Raw genomic sequence first — 27,650 nt, 5'->3', positions numbered from 1 at the left:
TATTGTTTCACCTACCAGATTGTGTACAAGAAGGGAGGGGCCTGGGTCGACGGCTGAGGGGGGTAACAATAATAAGTGGCAGAGCCACATGCACAACCATAAATCAGTGAACCGACTAAAGATCACCAAGGCATTAGGCAACATTAAGCATAGCAATCAGTTTTTTAAAAAAACTTTTAACACCAGCTTGCCGATCAGGCCAGAACCAGACTGTTCTCGTCAGACCAGCACTGAAAGGGCACCAATATTCGAGGTGTGGTCGAGGTGTGGTCGATGAATGACAATGAAAGCCCTTTCCCGCAGAAATTTCAGAGAAGGGCATCTCCACTGAATTGGGATAACTGATAACTATATAAATACGAATTAGAGGCAGGGGTAGGCCATTCGGCCCCTCAAGTCTGCTCTGTCATTGAGGTAGATCGTGGTTGATCTGATTGTGACCTCAGCCCCACATCCCTGCCTTCCCCAATAACCTTTCACCCCATTGTTGATCAAGAACCTATCCAGCTTGGTCTTCACTGCTTCCACTGCCTTTTGAGGAAGAGAGTTCCAAAGATCCACAACCAGAGAAATAAATTCTCATCTCTCTGAAGTGAGCGACCCCTTATTTTTAAACAGTTACCCCTAGTTCTAGATCCTCCCACAAGAGGAAACATCCTCCCCATATCAACACTGTCAAAACCCCTCAGGATTGTAACGGTTTTGATCAAGTTGCCTCTTTCTCTTCTAAACTCTAATGGATACAAGCCTAACCTCGCCAACCTTTCCTCATAAGACAATCCACCTATTCCTGTCACTAGTCTATCTAGTAAACCTTCTCTGAACTGCTTCCAATGCATTTATATTTTTCCTTAAATAAGGAGATCAATAAATTATATGCTAAGTATACACAGTAATTGTGAAAAACATATTTTCTTCACGTAGTGTAAAAATACAGCAGTTTCCTCAGGAATCCTTGTCCTATACAAGTCAAGAACAAACACTCCTAGCTGTGCAACGTGAAGCTATTGATCACGCCATCACCTGAATTACAAAGACAGCCAACTCGACGAGACAGTGACAAGAAAAGTCAACGCAGGGAATAGAGAAATGTCGACGAGGCAGCTTGGCAATTTTTACTGGCCTGAAGTAAATGGCACTGTGGGGAACGGGTCCTCTAGACTTGAAACGGACAGTTGTAACAAACAGGTATAGGTGATGTATCGTGACAGGCAAGAGTGACAAAAATATACATAACACACAACTTTACATGAACTTATAACCCTTTTGCACTGTGTCGGATTTCTCACATTTTTATAAAACATATATCCTCATGGCTAATTCGTAAAATTGCAGAGTGGACAAAGACCTTTTTAAATGTCTGTAATCCTCAAACAATAGGAGCAAATATTGAAGTTTCACAGAAACCAACACAGAAACCAACACCTCGTTATCTCTGAAGAGGCCCTAACAACCTCCCGTGGGCTGCAGAGCCTAAATTCAAAGAGCTGAGCCGATTTGTCTGCTCGGGAAACCTGTTCAAGACTTAATGGTTGGAACATCAACAATTTCAGAGACCGAGTCTTTCCATCTTGATTTTGGACTCTGGTCACATGTGACAATTCTTTTCTCCGTCATCTTTGCCTGGTTAGTCTTTCTTTCTCTATCCCTCTTCTGCCATAAGAGTGCCCCTCTCCTGCGTTTTGAATGTGTGTGAATGAACTAACCCTCTTGAGTTTATCCTATCTCAAGTTTGCTGTGGGGTTAGCAACAGAAATTTGGATCACACCAGCAGGAGGAGTTGGGAAACGCACCACCACTTGTAAAAAGGTGGAATCAAATCAAAGCACGTTTTTAGATGGATAAATCAGGGCTGCTTAAATTAACCTATATTTGGCTCTTGTATTTGCTGTTGGGTTAGGGGGCCAGATGTAACCTGAATTCCAGGACCCAGATTCTAGATGCTAAGTGCCGGCAAAATTAACAAGAGGAGTCAAATTGCAATACCACGGTCATACTGCTGCTATACAAATGTACTCAATAATAATGAAAAGTAAGATGGACATTTATGGATTTCTCTGCGACATTTTTTTTACTAATGCTCAAAATGTACAAGTATTAATTTCAAAGCTAATCAGTTTTTAAAAGTTTGTCGATCATAATATTTTGCACAGTACTGCTTATGGATGCTTCAACTTCTAGTTCCTGTAATAAACTTAATTTTTTTGCAGCAAACTTGCTTCAAAATAAGGACTAGTTAGCTCTTTTAACTGATGTACAAGTCTACATCTGGGAGCAACTCGTGATGGGCAAGCAGGTGATAAATAAGCCATTAAAACAGTGGCTTTTGATGTCACTTTGTTTAGCAAGACAATTTTGACCAAAAGGACGTTTGATGGAATTTTATATTTTGTGATTAAACATCTCAGGTTTTAGTTGTTATTTGTTAAAACAGTGTCGGCGTGGAAACGTTTAGATTTTTGGTATTTCTTTTATATTAGAAAAAAATGCAACAGGTGAAGCAAACCTTTTTAATGAGCCACATGTGGTTCCGAGTGACGGGTCACCTATTGATCACTTGTCCTAGAATCTGACGTAAATAAGGACAGTGTATAAAGAGCAAATAGTTTTGACTCAGTTGTTCCAGCACACAACAAACACTTCCTGCCCACATCGCGCTTACTTCCAGTCACACTAGGTTAAGGGCCTTCCTATCCCTCCCCCCCCCCCCACTCTATACAGAAATAAACCTTCATCCTGTGTGAACGTCACTTGAGAGCTGCGACCAACAATCGTGTTCATACAGTTTATACAATCTACCTCTACATTTATTTTGTGCTTTGCTCCCCGTTTCATTTTCAAGCTCTCTTCTGCGCAAACTTCCATTCTGTTTTAGGAGACTAGATACTGGGGTGCATTAAACAACTTGCTTAGATCACAGTGCGCCTTGACCTGAACATGATTCCGTATTGCTCAAGTTCGGACCAAGAAGAATCAGAAGTTGTATGAACACGTGGCATATTAATTCTGAAGGAACTTCCGATCCTATGGCAACTTTCAAACTCTCTTTACTCTCACAGGTAGTACAGGTTACAGAAGGAAATGACCATCACTGTGAAAGTCACGCAATTAGCTGGAAGCATATAATCCACACAATTTCAACACATTAAGCTCTCTTATTGTGGAGGTAGGCCGAATCCATCAATAAAATTAAGATTGTTTATTTGCAACTCGCTCTCAGCAGGATGACTACAATCGGTGGACTGGGGTCATTTGTGTTCGCGCCACAATTGACTGCCCTACCCTAAACATAAAGGCTCAAATGAATAGCGGTTACTTGGAGAAGACACTGAGTGACCAATGCCCAGGGAACTGCAACCCAGTAAGGAAACCAACTTCTCTCAGTTGGGGATAGAAGGATTGTCAGAGAAAAATGCCAAAAAAGGGAGGAAACTAGCTTCTCAGAGTTCTCACAATTGAGCTGGCTAAAACGGTCACGGCAAACACCTCCGATTTTGAACATTTTTTAAGCAAACAGATTTAAATGATTCTGATGGAAAATAATAGCCTAGCTCGCTTGTTCAAATAAGTTTTTTTTTTTCTACTCCATGCCCCTGACTGAATAATGCAGTAAACCTGATTTTGTAACCTTGGCGGTCATTAAAATAAAAATCAATCTAGTGGTAGAATAAAGAAACACGTTCTTGGCGTGACAAATCAGCTGCCAATCTGGGTTTAAATTCTGCAATCAAAAATGTAGGGGCAGCATGGTGGCTCAGTGGGTTAGCCCTGCAGCCTCACGGCGCCAAGGTCCCAGGTTCGATCCCGGCTCTGGGTCACTGTCCGTGTGAAGTTTGCACATTCTCCCTGTGTTTGCGTGGGTTTCGCCCCCACAACCCAAAGATGTGCAGGGTAGGTGGATTGGCCACGCTAAATTGCCCCTTAATTGGAAAAATTGAATTGGGTACTGTAAATTTATTTTTTAAATTAAAAAAATGCTAGAGAAACTATGCCAAGTGCAGAGAACTTTATGCCCGTCAAGATTTTAACTTTTAATGACCTCGATAAGTCAACTCTCCCACAACTGAAAACTGGTTGCAAAATGTTCACAGGTCTACATTAGAATTTAGTTACTCTACTGATTAAATATCCTGGATTTTTAAAAATAAATTTAGAGCACCCAATTCTTTTTTCCAATTAAGTGACAATTTAATGTGGCCAATTCACCTACACTGCACATCATTTTGGGTTGCGGGGGTGAGACCTATGCAGACACGGGGAGAATGTGCAAACTCCACATGGACAGTGACCTGGGGTCATTACCTGGGTCCTCGGCGCCGTGAGGGAGCAGTGCTAACCACTACGCCACCCCCTAAATATCCTGGTTGAGGGCACATTTGAACCACAGCAGGGCTAGAATCCAAATCTGATCTGCACTCTATCTTCAGTTTATAGTGAACACAATGTATTATTCATGTTTCTTTACAACTGTGAAAGAATTTTATATCATATCTTTCACACCCTCATTATGCCCCAAAGCACAGCACTACCAATTAATTACTTTTAAGTATGGTCATTGTTGTAATGAAGACAGATGTGGAAACCAATTGGCACACAGCATGGTCTAGCAAACAGCAATGAAATGACCAGCTGATCTGTTTTTAGTGTCCTGGATTGAGGGACAAATGTTCACCAGGGCACAGTGAACGCCCCTGTTCTCCTTCAAATTGTACCATGGGACGTTTTACATGTCCAACTGGGAACAGACAGGGCCTTGGTTTAGCATCTCATCAGAAAGTTGCCACTTCCAGCAATGTGGCACAAACCTCTGTACTATCAATGAGCGGAGATTGATATTCATTGTAAATTAATTCTGTGAAAATGTCAGCAATCTGCAATAGAATTGGGTGAGGGCCTTGGCCCCAGCTGGTAAGGTCCAGACTCGGAACAATGTAAATGGTAAGTGAATAGAATTGGTTAGTCACACTTCCGGGTGCGGCGATGAGCAGCTGAGTCGCACGTTTCGGCAGCTCCCTGTGAAACGGACTTTTGGGCTCTTGATAGGAGCCCCAACGGCAATTTTGACGGCTAAAAACACTGTGCGGTAAACCAGAAGGGAATCCCCCCTGGATACGGATGGAAAAAGGAGGAGAGAGTGGCCAGATCGCAGTGGATCCTTTAGAACAGCGGCAAGGAAGGCAAGCAAAAACCAAGATGGCGTCGGAAGGTGGCAGTTTAACATGGGGCCCTGAACAACAAGAGTTCTTGAAATGCTGTGTGGAAGAGATAAAAAAGGAAATGAAGAAAGAGCTGTTGGCCCCGATACTACAGGCGATCGAAGGGCTATAGGAGGAACAAAAGACCCAGGAGCGGGAGCTTCGGGTCGTGAAGGCAAAGGCAGCCGAGAATGAGGACGATATACAGGGCCTGGTGGTGAAGACGGAGACGCAGGAGGCACATCAGAAACGATGTGTGGAAAGGTTGGAGGCACTGGAAAACAACGCAAGGAGGAACAACCTGAGGATTCTTGGTCTTCCTGAAGGTGTGGAGGGAGCGGACGTCGGGGCATATGCGAGCACGATGCTGCACTCGTTAATGGGAGCGGAGGCCCCGGCGGGTCCGTTGGAGGTGGAGGGAGCATACCGAGTGATGGCGCGAGGACCGAGAGCAGGAGAAATTCCCAGAGCCATAGTGGTGAGATTCCTCCGTTTTAAGGATAGAGAAATGGTCCTTAGATGGGCGAAGAAAACTCGGAGCAGTAAATGGGAGAACGCGGTGATCCGCGTTTATCAAGACTGGAGTGCGGAGGTGGGCGAGCTTTAATCGGGCCAAGGCGGTGCTTCATAAAAAGAAGATAAAATTTGGAATGCTGCAACCGGCAAGACTGTGGGTCACATATCGAGGGAGGCACCACTACTTTGAGACGGCGGATGAAGCGTGGACTTTTATTGTGGAAGAAAAACTGGAATGAGCGGGTTATTAAAAAGAACGTTCGAACAAAGTGGTGGGGCGAATGTGGGGGGCAAAGAGGGGTTTTATGTACTAATCCTGCGATGTGGTAACTTTTCTCTCTCCCACAGGTGGTGATGGGGGGAGGAGGGGAGGTGGAGGAGATGGGGCTTTGGCCATTGGGGGCGGGGCCAAGGGAGAAGCGCGGGCTTGGTTCCCGCGCTATGATAATCATGGCGGGAATAGAGAAGCAGGAGGAGGGGGCGTCGCACGGTGCGAGCCGAGGTCACGGGGGGAAGCCGAGGTCAGCCAGAGTTTGCTGACTTCTGGGAGCAACATGGGGGGAGTAATTACGCTAGCGGGGGATCTAGCGGGGGGGGGGGGGGGTGGGAGGGGGGAATTACTGGGTTGCTGCTGCTGGGGAGAGGGGGGAGCTGGTATGGGAGAGGATGGGCGGGGGGGCACCGCCTGGGGGAGATACAGCTGCGTGGGAACCGGGTGAGGAGCTGGAAAAAGGTGATGGCTAATCGACAAGGGGGGGGGGTAGGAAGCCCCCCAACTCGGCTGATCACGTGGAACGTGAGACGGCTGAACGGGCCGATAAAGAGGGCACGGGTACTCGCACACCTTAAGAAACTTAAGGCAGATGTGGTTATGTTACAGGAAATGCACCTGAAACTGATAGACCAGGTTAGGCTACGCAAAGGATGGGTGGGGCAGGTGTTCCATTCGGGGCTAGATGCGAAAAACAGGGGGGTGGCTATATTAGTGGGGAAGCGGGTAATGTTCGAGGCAAAGACTATAGTGGCGGATAACGGGGGCAGATACGTGATGGTGAGTGGCAAATTACAGGGGGAGACGGTGGTTTTGGTAAACGTATATGCCCCGAACTGGGATGATGCCAATTTTATGAGGCGGATGCTAGGACGCATTCCGGACCTAGAGATGGGAAAGCTGATAATGGGGGGAGATTTTAATACGGTGTTGGAACCAGGGCTGGATAGGTCGAAGTCCAGGACTGGAAGGAGGCCGGCAGCAGCCAAGGTGCTTAAAGATTTTATGGAGCAGATGGGAGGTGTAGACCCGTGGAGATTTAGCAGACCTAGGAGTAAGGAGTTCTCGTTTTTCTCCTATGTCCATAAAGTCTACTCGCGAATAGACTTTTTTGTGCTGGGTAGGGCATTGATCCCGAAGGTGAGGGGAACGGAGTATACGGCTATAGCCATTTCGGATCACGCTCCACACTGGGTGGACTTGGAGATAGGGGAGGAAACAGGAGGGCGCCCACCCTGGAGAATGGACATGGGACTAATGGCAGATGAGGGGGTGTGTCTAAGGGTGAGGGGGTGCATTGAAAAGTACTTGGAACTCAATGATAATGGGGAGGTCCAGGTGGGAGTGGTCTGGGAGGCGTTGAAGGCGGTGGTTAGAGGGGAGCTGATATCAATAAGGGCACATAAAGGGAAGCAGGAGAGTAAGGAACGGGAGCGGTTGCTGCAAGAACTTTTGAGGGTGGACAGACAATATGCGGAAGCACCGGAGGAGGGACTGTACAGGGAAAGGCAAAGGCTACATGTAGAATTTGACTTGCTGACTACAGGCACTGCAGAGGCACAATGGAGGAAGGCACAGGGTGTACAGTACAAATATGGGGAGAAGGCGAGCAGGTTGCTGGCACACCAATTGAGGAAAAGGGGAGCAGCGAGGGAAATAGGGGGAGTGAGGGATGAGGAAGGAGAGATGGAGCGGGGAGCGGAGAGAGTGAATGGAGTGTTCAAGACATTTTATAAAAAATTATATGAAGCTCAACCCCCGGATGGGAGGGAGAGAATGATGGGCTTCTTGGATCGGCTGGAATTTCCCAAGGTGGAAGAGCAGGAAAGGGTGGGACTGGGAGCACAGATCGAGGTAGAAGAAGTGGTGAAAGGAATTAGGAGCATGCAGGCGGGAAAGGCCCCGGGACCGGATGGATTCCCAGTCGAATTCTATAGAAAATATGTGGACTTGCTCGCCCCGGTACTGACGAGGACCTTTAATGAGGCAAAGGAAAGGGGACAACTGCCCCCGACTATGTCTGAAGCAACGATATCGCTTCTCTTAAAGAAGGAAAAGGACCCGCTACAATGCGGGTCCTATAGACCTATATCCCTCCTAAATGTAGATGCCAAGGTCCTGGCCAAGGTAATGGCAATGAGAATAGAGGAATGTGTCCCGGGGGTGGTCCACGAGGACCAAACTGGGTTTGTGAAGGGGAGACAGCTGAACACGAATATACGGAGGTTGTTAGGGGTAATGATGATGGCCCCACCAGAGGGAGAAACGGAGATAGTAGTGGCGATGGATGCCGAGAAAGCATTTGATAGAGTGGAGTGGGATTATTTGTGGGAGGTGTTGAGGAGATTTGGTTTTGGAGAGGGGTATGTTAGATGGGTGCAGCTGTTGTATAGGGCCCCAGTGGCGAGCGTGGTCACGAATGGACGGGGATCTGCATATTTTCGGCTCCATAGAGGGACAAGGCAGGGATGCCCTCTGTCCCCATTATTGTTTGCACTGGCGATTGAGCCCCTGGCGATAGCGTTGAGGGGTTCCAAGAAGTGGAGGGGAGTACTTAGGGGAGAAGAGCACCGGGTATCTTTGTATGCGGACGATTTGCTACTATACGTGGCGGACCCGGCGGAGGGGATGCCAGAAATAATGCGGATACTTGGGGAGTTTGGGGATTTTTCAGGGTATAAATTGAACATGGGGAAAAGTGAGTTGTTTGTGGTGCATCCAGGGGAGCAGAGTAGAGAAATAGAGGACCTACCGTTGAGGAAGGTAACAAGGGACTTTCGTTACCTGGGGATCCAGATAGCTAAGAATTGGGGCACATTGCATAGGTTAAATTTAACGCGGTTGGTGGAACAGATGGAGGAGGATTTCAAGAGATGGGATATGGTATCCCTGTCAATGGCAGGGAGGGTGCAGGCGGTTAAGATGGTGGTCCTCCCGAGATTCCTCTTTGTGTTTCAGTGCCTCCCGGTGGTGATCACGAAGGCTTTTTTTAAAAGGATTGAAAAGAGCATCATGGGTTTTGTGTGGGCCGGGAAGACCCCGAGAGTGAGGAAGGGATTCTTACAGCGTAGCAGGGATAGGGGGGGGCTGGCACTACCGAGCCTAAGTGAGTATTATTGGGCCGCTAATATTTCAATGGTGAGTAAGTGGATGGGAGAGGAGGAGGGAGCGGCGTGGAAGAGATTAGAGAGGGCGTCCTGTAGGGGGACTAGCCTACAGGCTATGGTGACAGCCCCATTGCCGTTCTCACCGAGGAACTACACCACAAGCCCGGTGGTGGTGGCTACACTGAAGATTTGGGGACAGTGGAGACGGCATAGGGGAAAGACTGGAGCCTTGGGGGGGTCCCCGATAAGAAACAACCATAGGTTTGCCCCGGGGGGAATGGATGGGGGATATGGAATGTGGCAAAGAGCAGGAATAACGCAACTGAAAGATCTGTTTGTGGATGGGAAGTTCGCGAGTCTGGGAGCGCTGACCGAGAAATATGGGTTGCCCCAAGGGAATGCATTCAGGTATATGCAACTGAGGGCTTTTGCGAGGCAACAGGTGAGGGAATTCCCGCAGCTCCCGACACAAGAGGTGCAGGACAGAGTGATCTCAAAGACATGGGTGGGGGATGGTAAGGTGTCGGATATATATAGGGAAATGAGGGACGAAGGGGAGACTATGGTAGATGAACTAAAAGGGAAATGGGAAGAAGAGCTGGGGGAGGAGATCGAGGAGGGGCTGTGGGCAGATGCCCTAAGCAGGGTAAACTCGTCGTCCTCGTGTGCCAGGCTAAGCCTGATTCAGTTTAAGGTATTACACAGGGCACATATGACTGGAGCACGGCTCAGTAAATTTTTTGGGGTGGAGGATAGGTGTGCGAGGTGCTCGAGAAGCCCAGCGAATCATACCCATATGTTTTGGTCATGCCCGGCACTACAGGGGTTTTGGATGGGGGTGACAAAGGTGCTTTCAAAAGTAGTAGGAGTCCGGGTCGAACCAAGCTGGGGGTTGGCTATATTTGGGGTTGCACAAGAGCCGGGAGTGCAGGAGGCGAGAGAGGCCGATGTTTTGGCCTTTGCGTCCCTAGTAGCCCGGCGCAGGATATTGCTAACGTGGAAAGAAGCCAAGCCCCCGGGGGTGGAGACCTGGATAAATGACATGGCGGGGTTTATAAAGCTAGAGCGGATTAAGTTCGTCCTAAGGGGGTCGGCTCAAGGGTTCACCAGGCGGTGGCAACCGTTCGTCGAATACCTCGCAGAAAGATAGACGGAATGGGAAAAAGAAGGCAGCAGCAGCAGCCCAGGATCGGGGGTGGGGGGGTGGTGGGGGGGGGAGGAACCAGAAGGACTCTCAGGGTTGTTAATATATACTGTATAGTATGTATAGGTCGTTGCTACAGATAATTATATATTGGACTGTTAAATTATATTTTTGGAGAGTGTTACTTGTGACAAGGCAGTTGCCAATTAGGGCTAGTTTTCATTTTTGTTATTTATTATTTATTCATTTTTTGTTTATAAAATAGGTCATTGTTATTTGTGTTGTTATAATATTGTGTAAAGGATGCACAATGTACTGTGTTGGTTGACCAAAAATTTTCAATAAAATATTTAATAAAAAAAAAGAATTGGTTAGTCATGGTACAGGTTCCACTCAAGGAGGAGAAGGCAGATGAGTAGGGCTAGTGCACGCAAGCCTCCGGAAAGTTTAGGATTACCAGCTTGATAACAGTCACTGCACCGAGGAAGCATCCTATCTGGCTGCATCACAGCCTGGTATGGCCATTGCTCGGCCCAAGACAGCAAGAAACTTCAGAGAGTCGTGAACACAGCCCAGTCTATCACACAAACCTGCCTCCCATCCATTAACTCCATCTACACCTCCCGCTACCTGGAGAAAGCGGGCAGCATAATCAAAGACCCCTCCCAGCTTACGCACTCTTCCAGCTTCTTCCATCGGGCAGGAGATAGTCTGAGAACACGCACAAACAGATTCAAAAACAGCTTCTTCCCGCTGTTACCAGACTCCTAAACGACCCTCTTATGGACTGACCTGATTAATACTACACTCCTGTATGCTTCACCCGATGCCGGTGTCTATGCATTTACATTGTGTACCTTGTGTTGCCTCATTATGTATTTTCTTTTTATTTTATTTTCATGTACTAGATGATCTGTTTGAGCTGCTCGCAGAAAAATACTTTTCACTGTACCTTGGTACACGTGACAATAAGCAAATCCAAATCTAACAAGATCAGCTGCTGAATGCAACAAGATCAGCTGCTGAATGCATTGAAGCAAAATGACCAGGAGGTGTTTCATCGTTATTTTGTTCACTATTCCAGGCAGTATTCAGAACACTACAATGACGGTTTGAATTTCAATAAACATTAGATTTAGGAGAAAAGTACTTTTGTATTTATTGGGCACTTTCAGTACGTGTTAAATTTCCTGTAATATTTTCCCCCATTTCACTTTCTTCACCGTGAAGTTGGTAACACCTTCGTACATTCCCGGATTCACTATGAACAACAGGAAGCTTGCTGGTGATAATTAAATAAACTATAAACATTTAAAAATTTATCATTCCTATTATATCACAGCCAAACTTTTTTTTTCAAAATAAGGGGCAATTTAGTGTGGCCAATCCACCGACCCTGCACATCTTTGGGTTGTTGGGGTGAGACCCCACGCATACACAGGGAGAAGGTGCAGACTCCACATGGAGAGCAACCTGGGGCCGGGGTCGAACCCGGGTCCTCGGTGCCGTGAGACAGCAGTGCTAACCACTGCGCCACCCTGCCACATGATCACTGCTAAACATGAAGAAAACTTTTAGGCACCCTTCCAAAGTTAAGACAAAGTAAAAATACAAGCCAGAGACTTGTGCGGCCCAATATGCTCCCTCTCCAACAGGGTACCTTTTATTTGAACAAAGCAAAATACTGCGGATGCTGGAGATCTGAAACGAAAACAATGGTGCTGGAAAAACTCAGCAGGTGTGGCAGCTTCTGCAGAGAGAGAAACAGAGTTAATACTTTGAGTCAAATGACTCTCCTTTAGAATTGTCTCTTTTATTTAATGCTCATTTGTCCTTGCAGCGCTAAGTTGTCAATGGTAACCGTGGTAAAAGTAACATTTCTCAGTTACAAAAATTGGAGGGTCTAACGGTAAAGTCATGACAGGACATTCCCAATACGCACAAGTTTGAACATTTCCCCCAAATAGTAGAAATAAATTTGATTTAAAGGCACACTATTATAATGTACTCCTTCCTCATCCATGCAATTAAAAGTCTATTTTATAAAAAAATAAATTAAATGCCAGTTTAAGATTTTAAAAACCATTGTCCAAATGGCTGCAAAAAGTAGAATATCATACCCTGGGTGAAGAAATACGCTTGCTTCAAGTCAAGAAATTCATTTAGTTTTTTTTTAAAAAGACAAGTTCAAATGGTACGCACATTGAGTTTTCGGTCAACCAAACCATTAGCTAATGCTCCATAATGGTGTGTCTGCCAAAAAGTAGAAGCACTATTATAATAGGACCATCGAAAGTACCCAAATGTTTAATGGATTCCAACAGCCAAAAATGGTTACTTTGTTCCTCAATCAATCCATTAAAGGATATTGTACTCAATGAATAACTGTCAAATTAGTTCCTTCTTGACTTGCAACATTACTACCTAAGGGATAAACGACCCATTCAGTACACTGCATGCATACATGGATACTAACTATAGCTATGCTGCTGAAGTAATGAAGAACATCATAAATCAAAACATGCTTGATAATCACTTGCTGTCGTTGTGATAAAATTTGAGACTGAAGGGAAAATGATGATGTTCAGTGTATTTTATGGGAACAAGGGTTTAATTTTGTTCCGGCAGAAAGTAAGCATTTGAAAAATGATGCTCAGATGCAATTCTATCTCCCAATCCTGCACAATAACTCTATTCAAGGGCATACGTCAAACACAGCCACAAAATGTTTTAATACAAACTTAAGACAGGTTACCCCTCAATCTAATGCATCATATTGTGAAAGGTTTCATCACATCATCTCCCCAAAGAAAAATGGCCATCATTCTGCCCACAGGAAGTAGGGAAGCTCACCTTTCAATGCCGTATACTCATTCTTTGAGTAAAGCCTTCCTTTCTACATTATGGGCAACATATTAGTATTCAGGAGGATGACGAGGGTGCAAGATAAAGCAAAATCACTATGATTTACATTTCTTGCCTTTACAACACAACTCTTCAGTGACAAAACAGCAAGTTAATTGGATTTGATGAAAATGCAGCAGTTATCGCCCACACCAGATTTATGAGAGCTGGGAGAAGTGCACACAGCTGATTGCCTGAGTCAGATAGAACTCAGGCATGACCCTGGAGGAATTTACCGATGTCTGATCATTGCCTTCCTGTCAAGTAAATGAACAGCGTAGAGTGTACAATTCTCCTGTTTTTCTGGCAAAGCCAATATAAAATATCACACCCTGGGTGAAGAAATACGCTTGCTTCAAGTCAAGAAATTCATTTTTTTTAAAAAGACAAGTTCAAATGGTACGCACATTGAGTTTTCGGTCAACCAAACCATTTGCTAATGCTCCATAATGGTGTGTCTGCCAAAATGGGAGAGTGGGAGAAATGGAAAGGAGGTGGAGAAGGGCGATGAATGGAGTTGATGCTTATGGCCAACAGGAATAGCCAACACCTCCCTCAGGTAGGCTCTATTGCCAGAGTAACATTTTATTTGCACACATTGTGGGAGGCTACTGTAAAAACAAAGGCATAGGTGCAGATCTTTCCCATTTGCAGTTACAGGCCTTGTTAAATAGGGTGTTTTCGAGATGGCAAAAGCACATTATAAAGAAATGGGTTTCGATGTATCAAATGGCCTTTTCTCATCCTGGACCTTTCGTATATGCCTATGAAGTGATAGATAACAGAGACATAACTAAAGCGCGGAGAGTACAAAGGTGAGCCAAACTGAACTGTCAGGAAAGGTCAGTGAAGGTTCCGACGTTAAGAAGTTTGAAACACAATCAGTACAGAAATATTGGTATCGGTTTGGTTCCCTGCTCCCTTGAATGTATATTAGAAAGAAGATAGAGTTTTCCTCCTCCAGACTCATGGTGGAGCAAGACCCAAATCTCCACACAGGGAAAACTAAAAACCTGTCCGTACACAACCACAGGCTTGCTCGTGATTGATGGCGGTACCAGGCCAGTTATTCACAACTGAACCAGCTGGTTACTCTCAGCAGACACAGAGGTGATGGTGGTCAATTATGATGGCAATTATGTATGCTAAAAGATCAGTACAGAAACACACCACTCGTCCTTTAAAACATATTTGCGGTGTGGAGCCAGGTTCCCTCCTCACCATGTGTTGTCCTTTTAATTTTTGTTGCACAGCCATGGATCACAGATTAAATCCTGTGTGGTACCTTTCAGGCTTTTACACAGCTACATGTCCATGCAGCTTAGCAGGAACAGATTTAACTGAAAAGCAATAACACACAATCCAGGACCACAATCCAGACCCACAATTATGGACAATTTCCTAATCAGATAATACGTTTGGTGTCTTACTAGGTTTATGGTCTCTAACTAGTATGATCCAGACATGAGCGTCATAGCCATATTCTGCTGTAGCCAGAGAATATGGTCAAAAATCACAATAATGGATGCAAAGTCAAGAATGCCATCATTTATAGTCCCAACTTAAGGCATATATGATTGATGCTAATCATAAATTGTTGATGGCGTATTTAAGTATCAATGTAATTGCACAAATGCAGGTCTCCAAGTGTGTCTTTCCAGAATTAAAGATTTCTCCCCAAATCATCACAGAATTTACAGTGCAGAAGGCCATTCGGCCCATCGAGTCTGTGTATTGAAATGGTTAGCATCCGTGAGGCTTAGAGCTTTGTGAGTAGCACATTTATAGGTGTGGTCAACCCGCAGTTTAAGGGTATGCAGGAAGTGAAGGAATAAGTAAAGTCAAAAAGGTCAAGAAAGGTCAGACTCGTATACGATCCCCAGAGTGCATCTCGCTCTCCAGCCAGTCATCAGTTTGGCATACTGATGGCGATGGACCATCTGGGGCGTAGAGCCAGAGCCAAGCCCGTGGCCCTGCGACTGGTTTCGCTGCACTAGGGGGACGCAACGACTGAAAGAACAATAGCAATAGGAAATTTATTGGGTAACGGACCAGACATGGCGTCTTGCCTCCCTTGTCCCAAAACCAAGAATGCCACTGAATGGCAGCAGAACGTTCAGGGTTAAGGGCTGTCTACATTGGGACAGGTAGAAAGCGGGATATGGTCCTGCAGTCAGAATTTTGGGAGCTGGGGAGGAAATTAGCAAACAGGATCTCAAAAGTAGCAATCTCTGGATTACTAGGGCATTCCTTGGTGGAGGCACAATGGTAATGTCATTGGACTAGTAATCCAGAGGCCCAGGCTGATGCTCTGGGGGCATGGGTTCAAATCTCACCACAGCAGGTAATAGAATTTAATTTCAATCTATAAACCTGGAATCTAAAGCTAGTCTCAGTGATGGGATTAGCTGTTGCCTGATCTGCTGATTATTACCAGTATTTTCTTGCTTTGATCTCAGATTTCCAGCATACCCAGCATTTGGCATCTGAAATAGTGAGAGAGAGTAGGTGCTGAGCGGATGGAGAAACTAAAACTCGGGGTCTCGATATAAGGGATCCATCATTCAGGTACGGGATGAGGAGAAATTTCTTCACTCAGAGGTTGGTGATTCTTCATTGCGTGTATTCAAGATGGAGGTCAATAGATTTTTTGGAAATTACGGGATAATGGCGGGAAAGTGGAGTGAGGTGAAAAGTTCAGTCATGATCTTTTTGACTAGGGGCAATGTGGCCTACTCCCATTTCTTATCAGGACTTTCAGAAGTTTGCAACATAAGATGAGGTACTTTATAAATGCAAGAGCTTTTCCATTATATCCTGCCCACCCCTCCAATTCACATCACAAAACTAAACCTTCAATTCAGCACTTCCACTAAAATAAAAACTAAACTACCTAAAAAGTGCTAATATAAAGTGTGACATCACTGCTACGGCTGGAGTAGGTCTGGAGTTAATTTTTAAAATTTTAATTGGAAAATATAAACTCAGCGGAAACCAAATTAAACGAGGACGGCATGGTGGCGCAGTGGTTAGCACTGCTGCCTACGGCGCGGAGGACCCAGGTTCGATCCCAGCCCCAGGTCACTGTCCATGTGGAGTTAGCACATTCTCCCCGTGTCTGCGTGGGTCTCACCTCCACAATCCAAAGATGTGCAGGGTAGGTGGATTGGCCGCGCTAAATTGCCCCTTAATTGGAAAAGAAGAATTGGGCACTCAATTTTTTTTTTAAACATTTAAAAAGAAACCAAATTAAACAAAAAGGAGGGGAAAATATTTAAGACTTCAGATGAATCAAACAGGTCAATGGTACGATTGGCCACAAAATTCTTTGCCGACCAGCACACGAACAAATTAAAGTTGTCAAAGTCCCAGAGGACAAAATGCTGCTCTCCCCCTTTTTGAGAGAGAGACAAGACAGAGCTGACTGGTGGCGATTTAACCAGAGGGTCACCATATCTCAGGCAAGGGGCAAGGTTGAGAAGGCGGGGCAGGGCGGGGCCTTCATGGATAACCTCAGCCAGTACAGGAATTGATCCCGTGCTGCCGTTGGCCACGTTGCACATCACGAACCAGCCGTCCAGCCAACTGGGCTAATCGACGAGCCCGCACATTTCCCAAGATTAGCAATAAAGCGGCTCTCAATGAGAAGCTTAACTCGGTAAGAAAACCCACTTGGACACAAAACGGATAAAACGACAGCTCTATTGGTGGCAACGTTTTCACCCCACTGGAAACTTGAAGCCAGTGGCATTTCTCCCTGAACCTAAATTCAATTGTTTGTAAGGTTCTACTGCACAAGAGAGCACCAACACAGAAGAGCCATTCCCTGTGATTATAACCCTTTCAACCACGACAAGCAGATTGGGAACTGAACTGAGTCAAGCAAAGAAATTACACAAATTGACATTACCTCTGTGACAAAGGACTAAATATCCCAGCTTCGCAACTTAAATGTTTAGGAACAGCTTTCAAAGTGGTTAATGTTGACTACTATTTCACAAGGTCAAAGCTATGACTAAAACAGAATGATAAAATTATAATAACTCGAACTGAATTTCCCGCTCCCATCAGTGTTTTTTTCACTAATTTAGGCTTCTTATGCCAAAATTTTCTGACTAAGGAAACGATCAGTGTTAACCATGAAAAAAATCAGAGAGTACACCTGTAGGAAAAGTGCCTTGCCTACTTATTGAGAAATTACAAGAAGGAATCCAATTCCTACCACTCAAATGCACTGCTGGATCATCCTTTTGCCATAGAATCCCTAGTGCAGAAGGAAGCTTTTCGGCCCATTGAGTCTGTACTGATCCCCCGAAAGAGGACTCTACCTATGCCCACTCCCATGCATTGATCTTGGTCAATCCACCTAACCTGCACCCCTTTGGACTGTGGGAGGAAACCGGAGCATCCGGAGGAAACCCACGCAGACACGGGGAGAACATGAAACACTCCGCACGGTCAGTGCTAACAAAAGTGAAGTATTTTGGAAGCTTAGACTGGGAGGACAAAGGTACATGCGATTCATCTGTTCCACACACACACACACACACCCCTCCCTCCTCCCCCCACACACCCACACCCCCTCCACACACCCACCCACACAGACACACACCCACCCACACACCTCCCTCCTCCCCCCACACACCGACACACACCCACCCACACACCCACCCACCCACAAACCCACCCACACAGACACCCACCCACACAGAGACACACACCCACCCACACACACAGGCACACACACACCACCCTCCTCCCCCCACACACCCACCCACACACCGACACACACCCACCCACCGACACACACCCACCCACCGACACACCTCCCTCCTCCCCCACACCGACACACACCCACCCACACACCGACACACACCCACCCACACACCGACACACACACCGACACACACACACCCACACACCGACACACACACACCCACACACCGACACACCCACCCAGACACACACACACCCACACAGACACACACCCACCCACACAGACACACACCCATACACAGACACACACACACCCATACACAGACACACACCCACCCACACACAGACACACACCCACCCACACACACCCACCCACACCCACCCACGCCACCCACACACAGACACACACACACACACACCGACACACACATCCACCCACACACAGACACACCCACCCACGCACAGACACACCCACCCACGCACAGACACTCACACCCTGCAGCTATATTCGGCCCGAGATTCATACTGAAATCTTCTCCGAACTCTGCTTTCCAAAACACCTAAAGACAGATAAACTAGTCGAGAAAACAAACCTCAGAACAGTCAAGTGATTACAGTAGTGCCATTAACTTATTCACACATACTTCTCCAAGTTCTGTAGATGCTCTCTGACCCTCTGAACCAGGCCCATCTTGGTATCATTCACCACAAAATCATCACATCTGTAACTAGAAGCAAAAAAAACAGAATACACATTAAAAACTAGCAGTTGTCTCTTTTCTTCTCAACTTTATTGATCCCGACAAATCTGATTGCACATCGCTCGATAAAATAGTTCGCTTCCTGCAGCAACATGCACAGGAAGTCAAGACTAAGAGCCACCTTCAGGTGAAGGAGAGGCAAAGAGCTGGGGTAACTGGGCCAGAATATTTGGATGGAAGTTCAGGCCACATTTTTAAAGTTATTCCAGCTTTATTTCGTTGTAACTTGTCAGCATTGCCACGACCACCGGGAGAGTATAATTATAGTGCATGAAGATTATCTCCATTAAAAACGCAGACAAAAGAAAATATTTAAAATGGAAAGAGATGAGAGGAAGGCACTTTTGTGTAAACTATCGACATAACTACAGGTGGAGAGCGTCCCTTTTCGTTCCTGGGAGAATTCTTGCGTAACTGATTTACATAGAATTTACAGTGCAGAAGGGGGCCATTCAGCCCATCAAGGCTGCACAGGCCCTTGGAAAGAGCATCCTTACTTAAGCCCACCTCCACCCTATCCCCGTAACCCAATAACCCCACCTAACCTTTTTGGACTCTCAAGGCAATTTAGCATGGCCAATCCACCTAACCTGCACGATCTTTGGATTGTGGGAGAAAACTGGAGCACCCGGAGGAAACCCACGCAGAGAACGTGCAAACTTCGCGCAGACAGTGACCCAAGCCGGGAATCGAACCTGGGACCCTGGAGCTGTGAAGCAACTGGCTAACCACTGAGCTAGCGTGCCACCCACATTTATGTTAATTTTATGCCAAGACACCTATATGTGCACCTTGATCTTTTGCGCTGGATACACAATGCAGCTTCCAAAACCTTGCCCCACTTTTAAAAATGTTTTTAAAAGGGACCTGTCGTTACCCTCCTCCCCGAAACAACCCCTTTCCCCTAACCATACAGTCAGAAAGACTAAACAGCTGGACTCGTCTCAAAGTTAGCGCACCATTGTGCAATAAAGGACAATAATATCTAGAAGAGGCAAAGTGTCACAGCAGAAGACAGCATTCAGATACAACTCCCCAACAGTGGCAGGAACACTTGACAGTCTGAGGTTTCAAAAAAAAAAAAAAAAATCAGCAGTAAAATCAGTACAAAGTGTGCGGCAAATATGAGCCAAGAAATTCAGGGCTGAAGCATTCAAAGATGCAAGATCACAAAAAGAAATGCACAACTTTTAAGCATAAATCAAGTGACAAATAATCCTTCATGTTGTTATTTTATTGGTGAAAATTCTAAATATTTAGTAACAACTATATTTAGCAGAAAAAGACATGTTAAGCTGCATGTACAAGAAAGACTGACCTCAAGACATTTTCCAACAGGCAACACATGACGAAACACCAAGATCACTTGCAGCCAGGGCAGCACGGTGGCGCAGTGGGTTAGCACTGCAGCCTCACGGCGCCGAGGTCCAAGGTTCGATCCCGGCTCTGGGTTACTGTCGATCCCGGCTCTGGGTTACTGTCCGTGTGGAGTTTGCACGTTCTCCCCGTGTTTGCGTGGGTTTCGCCCCCCATAACCCAAAGATGTGCAGAGTAGGTGGATTGGCCACGCTAAATTTCCCCTTAATTGGAAAAAATTAATTGGGTACTCTAAATTTAAAAAAAAAAGATTACTTGTAGCCTCAAGCAACAGATATGTAATTATGTATGGCTGAGGTTTTCCAAACTATTTAATTCAACAATGAACTTTGCATATCCCATGCACCATGGTACATCCTTTGGTGCAGCTCGCAAAGAGAAATCTGAAATGCATGGGGACGAGTGAGGAAGGGGAGGAAATGCTGCTGATTTTGTCATTTTAACTGACTGCCTTTCAAGTTAATTAAAATTCATGAGGAGCAACTCAAGTTTAGTTTGCATTGACCCCGTGGTCAGATTCCACCGTTGCTCATAGTTTATTCAGCGACTTATCTCCTCAAATGAAAAGTGGCAGCATTGACCGATTAGAATATCCAGGAGATGCACAACCAACCTGGAATCCTGCCGAATGGCAGAGTTAACCCCTCTGAACCCCAATGATGATCGTGTCAAACAGAGATGCCAGTATTCCAAATGGGTCACTTCCGGTTGCGGCGATGCGGAGCTAAGCCGCACATTTCGGCGGCTCCCGCTAGAACGGACTTTTGGGCTCTCAAGAGGAGCCCCAATGGAAATTTTTCGACCACTTCCCGTGTGGGAAGGTGAGAGCAAGGTCCCCCTTCCATAGTGTATGGAGGGGACCAGAAGTGGAGCGGGGGAAAAAGCGGCTTTGGAGCAGAGAAAGAAACGAGGGAGAAAAAACAAGATGGCGGAGGGCGGAGATTGAGCAGCATGGGGGCCGGAGCAGCAGGCGTTTCTCAGGCGCTGCGTGGAGGAGCTTAAGAAAGAGGTGCTGGCGCCACTGCTGACGGCGATCGAGGGGCTGAAGGAGACCCAGAAGGCCCAAGAGGCAGAGATCCAAGAGGTGCGGGAAAAAAACACCGAGAACAAGGACGAGATCTTGGGCCTGGCGGTGCAGATGGAGGCGCACAAGGTGCTGCACAAGAGTGGGCCGAAAGATTAGAGGACCTGGAGAACAGGTCGAGTTGGAAGAATCTTCGGATTCTGGGTCTCCCTGAAGGGGTGGAGGGGGCCGATGCCGGGGCATATGTGAGCACGATGCTCCATTCGCTGATGGGTGCGGAGGCCTCTCCGAGTCCCCTGGAGCTAGATGGGGCTCATCGGGTCCTGGCGAGGAGACCCAAGGCCAACGAATGGCCAAGGGCGATAGTGGTGAGGTTTCATCGTTTCGTGGCCAGAGAGTGTGTCCTGCGATGGGCCAAGAAGGAGTGGAGCAGTAGATGGGAGAATGCGGTGATCCGAATCTACCAGGACTGGAGCGCGGAGGTGGCAGAGAGCTGGTTTTAATCGGGCCAAGGCGGTGCTGCATAGGAAGAGGGTGAGATTCGGAATGCTGCAGCCTGCGCGACTGTGGGTCACATTTCAGGATCGACACCACTACTTTGAAACGCCTGAAGAGGCTTGGACCTTTATCCAAACGGAAAAATTGGACTCAAACTGAGGGTCTGTGGTTGTCGGGGGGGGGATGTCGATTGCATACAGGGTTTTAACTATGCGTAAGGAATGTTCCACGGGTGGGGCGATGGATGGGGATGGGGGAAGAGATTTGATGGGGAGACTGTGGGGAATGTGGGCGCCGGTGCTGGAGGGAGGGGAGACCCGGGGATGGGGGAATTGGGATAAGGCCGCAACAGGAGCTGCGCCACAGGGGGCGGGGCTGGCTCAGGAAAGCGCGGGCTTTTCCCCACGTTAGGGAAGGGCGGAGGGGGGGATGGAAGAGCGCAAGGAGGTGGTGGGATTTCCACATGGGGGGGGTCAACGGGAAGGCGGGGGAAGCCGGGGTCAGCAGGTGTCAGCTGACTTACGGAAGTGTTATGGGGGGAGCAAAAGAGCTAGATTTGGATCTAGCGGGGGGAAGGGGGGGGGAAAATAGGGTTGCTGCTGCATTGGCTGAGGGGGAACTGAAAACGGATGAGGTGGTCGTGTGGCGGGGGACTGGAGGGTGCGGGAGGCGCGGGCACGGGACTGGCCTAGAAAAGAAGATGGCTAGTCGGCCCCGGGGGGGGAGCCCCCCAATCCAGCTGATAACGTGGAATGTGAGGGGCCTGAATGGGCCGGTTAAGAGGGCCCGAGTGTTCGCGCACTTAAAGGGACTGAAGGCAGACGTGGTCATGCTTCAGGAAACACATTTGAAGGTGACAGACCAGGTCAGGTTAAGAAAGGGATGGGTAGGACAGGTGTTCCATTCGGGGCTGGATGCGAAGAATCGAGGGGTGGCAATACTGGTGGGGAAGCGGGTGTCGTTTGAGGCCAAGAACATAGTAGTGGAAAATGAAGGTCGATACGTGATTATCATAGATTACCATAGAATTTACAGTGCAGAAGGAGGCCATTCGGCCCATCGAGTCTGCACCGGCTCTTGGAAAGAGCACCCTTCCCAAGGTCAACACCTACACCCTATCCCCATAACCCAGTAACCCCGGCAGGTTAGGTAAGGGCAATTTTGGACACGAAAGGCAATTTATCATGGCCAATCCACCAAACCTGCACATCTTTGGACTGTGGGAGGAAACCGGAGCACCCGGAGGAACCCACGCACACACGGGGAGGATGTGCAGACTCCGCACAGACAGTGACCCAAGCCGGAATCGAACCTGGGACCCTGGAGCTGTGAAGCAATTGTGCTATCCACAATGCTACCGTGCTGCCCGGTATGAAATAATTGCTGCATGTGTACACAATTCCTTTGTTTATATGCCTGATATTTCAGATAAATAATCTTTTAAACCACTAAATATACATGCGTTATTTTTTCTTGTTTGACTTTTCTGGAAACCAGCTTCCAGGCTGGAAAGTTTTTCCTGTACTTGAAGGATCTGGAGATAGCTTATCCTTCCCAAAGTAAGTTGCAGAGGCATGTCCTTTGACTTCAGTTTGAACTGGCTGTGCAACGACAGTCCTCATATTCTTTCTTTCGTGATGGTGAGCGGTAGGTTGCAGGGGACGTGGGTGGTATTGGTAAATGTATACGCCCCGAACTGGGACGTGCTGGATTTATGAAGCGTATGTTGGGGCGCATTCTGGACCTGGAGGTAAGAAGCTTGATAATGGGGGGGCGGAAAGAGGCCGGCTGCGGCCAAGGTGCTTAGGGGGTTTATTTGGATCCGTGGAGATTTGCCAGGCCTCTGGCCAGAGAATTTTCTTTTTTCTCCCATGTACACAAAGCCTACTCCCGGATAGATTTTTTTGTTCTGAGCGGGGCGCTGATCCCGAAAGTCTAGGGAACGGAGTATTCGGCCATAGTCATCTCAGACCACGCCCCGCACTGGGTGGAACTGGAGTTGGGAGAGGAGAGGGACCAACGCCCGTTGTGGCGTTTGGATGTGGGATTACTGGCAGAATTGAAAGGAATTTGGAGGCCAACGACAACGGGGAGGTGCAGGTGGGGGTAGTATGGGAGGCGCTGAATGCGGTGGTCAGGGGAGAGTTAATCTCCATCAGGGCTCACAGGGAGGAGAGAGAGGGCAGGGAAAGGGAGAGGTTAGTGGGGGAGATTTTAAGGGTGGACAGCAGATATGCAGAGGCCCCTGAAGAGGGACTACTCAGCGAGAGGCGAAGTCTCCAGACGGAGTTCGACCTGTTGACCACAGGGAAGGCAGAGGCACAGTGGAGGAAGGCACAGGGGGCGACGGATGAGTATGGGGAGAAGGCGAGCCGGATGCTGGCACATCAGCTCCGTAAGAGGTTGGCAGCGAGGGACATAGGTGGAGTCAAGGATGGAAGGGGAACTACGGTGCAGAGTGCGTTGAAAGTAAATGAGGCATTTAAGGCCTTCTATGAGGAGCTGTACAGATCCCAGCCCCCAGCGGGGGAAGAGGGGATGCGACGATTTTTGGACCAACTGAGGTTCCCGAGGATGGAGGAGCAGGAGGTGGCTGGTTTGGGGGCGCCAATTGGTTTGGAGGAGCTGATTAAAGGACTGGGGAGCATGCAGGCGGGGAAGGCCCCGGGACCAGATGGGTTCCCAGTTGAGTTCTATAGGAAGTACATAGACCTGTTAGCCCTGTTGTTGGTGAGGACTTTCAATGAGGCAAGGGAGGGGAGGACCCTGCCCCCGACAATGTCTGAGGCGATGATCTCTTTGATCCTGAAGCGGGATAAGGACCCACTGCAATGTGGGTCGTATAGGCCGATTTCGCTCCTTAACGTGAATGCTAAGTTGCTGGCAAAAGTGCTGGCTACGAGGATCGAGGACCGTGTCCCGGGGGTGATTCACGAGGACCAGACGGGATGTGTAAAGGGCAGGCAGCTAAACACCAATGTGCAGAGGCTCCTAAACGTGATAATGATGCCATCGGTGGAGGGAGAGGCGGAGAGATAGTGGCAGCTATGGACGCGGAGAAGGCCTTTGACCTAGTAGAGTGGGAGTATCTCTGGGAAGTGTTGCGGAGGTTTGGGTTTGGGGAAGGGTTTATCAGTTGGGTTAAGCTCCCATGTAGAGCCCCGGTGGGGAGTGTGGTTACGAATCGGAGGAGGTCGGAGTATTTTCGGCTGTATCGAGGGACGAGTCAGGGGTGCCCCCTGTCCCCCCTGTTGTTTGCATTAGCAATTGAACCTTTGGCCATGGCATTAAGGGAGTCCAGGAAATGGAGTGGGGTGGTCCGAGGGGGAGAGGAGCATCGAGTGTCGCTGTATGCAGACGACCTGTTGCTTTATGTGGCGGATCCAGTGGAGGGGATGGTGGAGGTCATGCAGATCCTAAGGGATTTGGAGACTTCTCGGGCTATAAGCTCAATGTAGGGAAAAGTGAGCTCTTCGTGGTGCATCCAGGGTGACCAGGGAAGAGGGATAGACAACCTACCGTTGAGGGCGGAAAGGAGTTTTCGGTACTTGGGGATCCAAATAGCTAGGAGTTGGGGGGCCCTGCGTAAACTTAATTTGACGTGGCTGGTGGAGCAGATGGAGGAGGACTTCAAACGATGGGACATGTTGCCACTCTCGCTAGCGGGCAGAGTACAGTCGATTAAAATGATGGTCCTCCCGAGGTTTCTTTTTGTGTTCGTGACTTCCAATTTTTAAGAGTGTAGGCAGTAGCATTATGGGTTTTGTGTGGGCAAACAAGGCCCCGAGGGTAAGGAGGGGGTTTCTGGAGCGTAGTAGAGACAGAGGAGGGCTGGCGTTGCCGAATCTGGGTGGCTACTACTGGGCAGCCAACGTGGCGATGATCCGTAAGTGGGTGATGGAGGGAGAGGGGCCGGCATGGAAGAGGTTGGAGATGGCGTCCTGCAAATGAACGAGCCTGGGGGCGCTGGTGACAGCATCGCTGCCACTCTTGCCGACCAGGTACACCACGAGTCCGGTGGTGGTGGCAACGCTAAAGATCTGGGGGCAGTGGAGACGACACAAGGGTGCGATGGGAGCCTCGGTGTGGTCCCCGATCAGAGATAACCATCGGTTTGTCCCAGGAAGGATGGACGGGGGGTTTCAGAGCTGGCATCGGGCAGGGATTAGAAGAATGGGGGACCTGTTCATCGATGGGACGTTTGCGAGCTTAGGGGCGCTGGAGAAGTTTGGGCTACCCCCGGGAAACGCTTTCAGGTACATGCAAGTGAGGGCGTTTGTGAGGCGGCAGGTGAGGGAATTCCCGTTGCTCCCGGCACAGGGGATTTAGGACAGGGTGATTTTGGGTGTATGGGTCGGAGAGGGCAAGGTGTCGGCGATATATCAGGAGATGAAAGAAGAGGAGGCGGCTCTGGTAGAGGAGCTAAAGAGTAAATGGGAGGAGTTGGGGGAGGAGATCGAAGAGGGTCTGTGGGCTGATGCCCTAAGTAGGGTTAATTCCTCATCCTCGTGTGCCAGGCTCAGCCTGATACAGTTTAAGGTTATTCACAGAGTGCATATGACATGGGCGAGGCTGAGTAGGTTCTTTGGGGTGGAGGACAGATGTGGGAGGTGCTCTGGAAGCCCGGCGAACCACGCCCATATGTTCTGGTCGTGCCCGGCACTGGATGGGTTCTGGAGGGGTGTTGGGAGGACTATGTCTAAGGTGGTGAAAGTCCAGGTCAAGCCAAGTTGGGGGCTAGCACTATTTGGAGTGGCGGACGAGCCGGGAGTGCAGGAGGCGAAAGAGGCCTTTGTGTTCCTGGTAGCCCGGCGGAGGATCTTGCTAATGTGGAAAGATGCGAAGCCCCCCCAGTGTGGAAGCCTGGATAAACGACATGGCAGGGTTCATCAAGTCGGAGAGGATAAAGTTTGCCCTGAGAGGGTCTGCGCAGGGGTTCTACAGGCGGTGGCAACCGTTCCTAGACTATCTCGCGGAGCGTTAGATGGAGGTCGGTCAGCAGCAGCAGCAACCCGGGGGGGGGCAGGGCAGGGAAAGGGGTTTTTCCTAGGGGCACTTGAGAAAGGAAAAACATAAACATATGGGAAAGTCAATATGTGCGGGAGGAACCCATTGTAAAAAGTTCTGTATTATGTTGAATAGATATGTTTATGTCTTGCTATGCGACTTTTCTTTTCTTTTTTTTTGTTACGGGGGGGGGGGGGGGGGGTTTGAATGGTTGAAAATCTTTGTTGAAAAGTTCTGAATAAACATTTTTTTAAATTTTTTTATAAAGTATTCCAAATGGGTCTACCCAAAAAGTAACCCTCGTTTACACCTTTTTCCACAACTGATGCCTCATCCTGTATGGCAATACATCGAACACGCCCAAGAGAATAGTTCAATTTCTGAATATTTTTAATTAAGTGATTCGGAAGTACGATCAAAAGTACATCACAATTTCACTCACACTTCCTCCTCTTCTCTTGCGCAATGTCAAATTGCAGAAGTAAAGATTACAGATAATCGAGATTTGAAAGCAAATCATGCTGTGCCCTCTAGGACTGAGTCTTTTCTGACTCTTCTCCTTGCTGTAGGCAACAGGCCTGCGGTGCCACAATTCCCCCAAAACAACCAGCAGGTGACAGGACACACAAAGTGCCAGTGTTCCTGTTAACAAATACAGCAGCACAAATTTGGATGTCTTATTTTTAAACCATCACAAACAAGAATACATTGCTACCTTTTCCAGAACTGTGATTGCACTGAGCTGTGCTACAAACACATCTCGCGCAGCAGAACTAGCAAGTTTGCATGTAACCCAAGCAAGATGTAATTTAGGAAGCATATGCAACACCTGTAGAACAAAAATCTCACAAAAGATGGTTTCACTGCATGTGCTGAATCCAGCCATTGAGCTCGCAGCAACAGGAGCTTACAATGCGGGAATTGTACGATCATCTAGTCTTCCCCTAGCCTGTCTAGAATGCTGCGCAACACCTTTGTTACTGGGGCAGGTGAAAACACCAGAGATCAGTCAGACACATGAGGAGAATATTAAAATGGACAAATCGCCTTTCCCTGGGACTGTACTGTACTCAGTTGAAGGAAAGTAAGCCTCTCAATGCAGAAACACTCAAAAGTCCAAGAAATAGCCC

At 47.7% G+C, this 27,650-nt stretch overlaps 1 protein-coding gene across 1 annotated transcript in view; it reads right to left on the bottom strand.

The window, feature by feature from the left end:
• usp3 (ubiquitin specific peptidase 3) overlaps positions 1-27,650 on the bottom strand; it is a 134,308-nt gene that overhangs the window by 59,295 nt on the left and 47,363 nt on the right. The window contains exon 4 of the mRNA XM_072492954.1: positions 18,498-18,581. Within this exon, the coding sequence (XP_072349055.1) occupies positions 18,498-18,581 (84 nt within the window). The remainder of the gene's footprint in view (positions 1-18,497; positions 18,582-27,650) is intronic.

This window comes from Scyliorhinus torazame, chromosome 30 (assembly GCF_047496885.1).
Source record: "Scyliorhinus torazame isolate Kashiwa2021f chromosome 30, sScyTor2.1, whole genome shotgun sequence".
Classification (NCBI taxonomy): Eukaryota; Metazoa; Chordata; class Chondrichthyes; order Carcharhiniformes; family Scyliorhinidae; genus Scyliorhinus; species Scyliorhinus torazame.
Note: the sequence above shows the minus strand (reverse complement) of the source record. Positions and strands in the feature narration are given on the sequence as shown.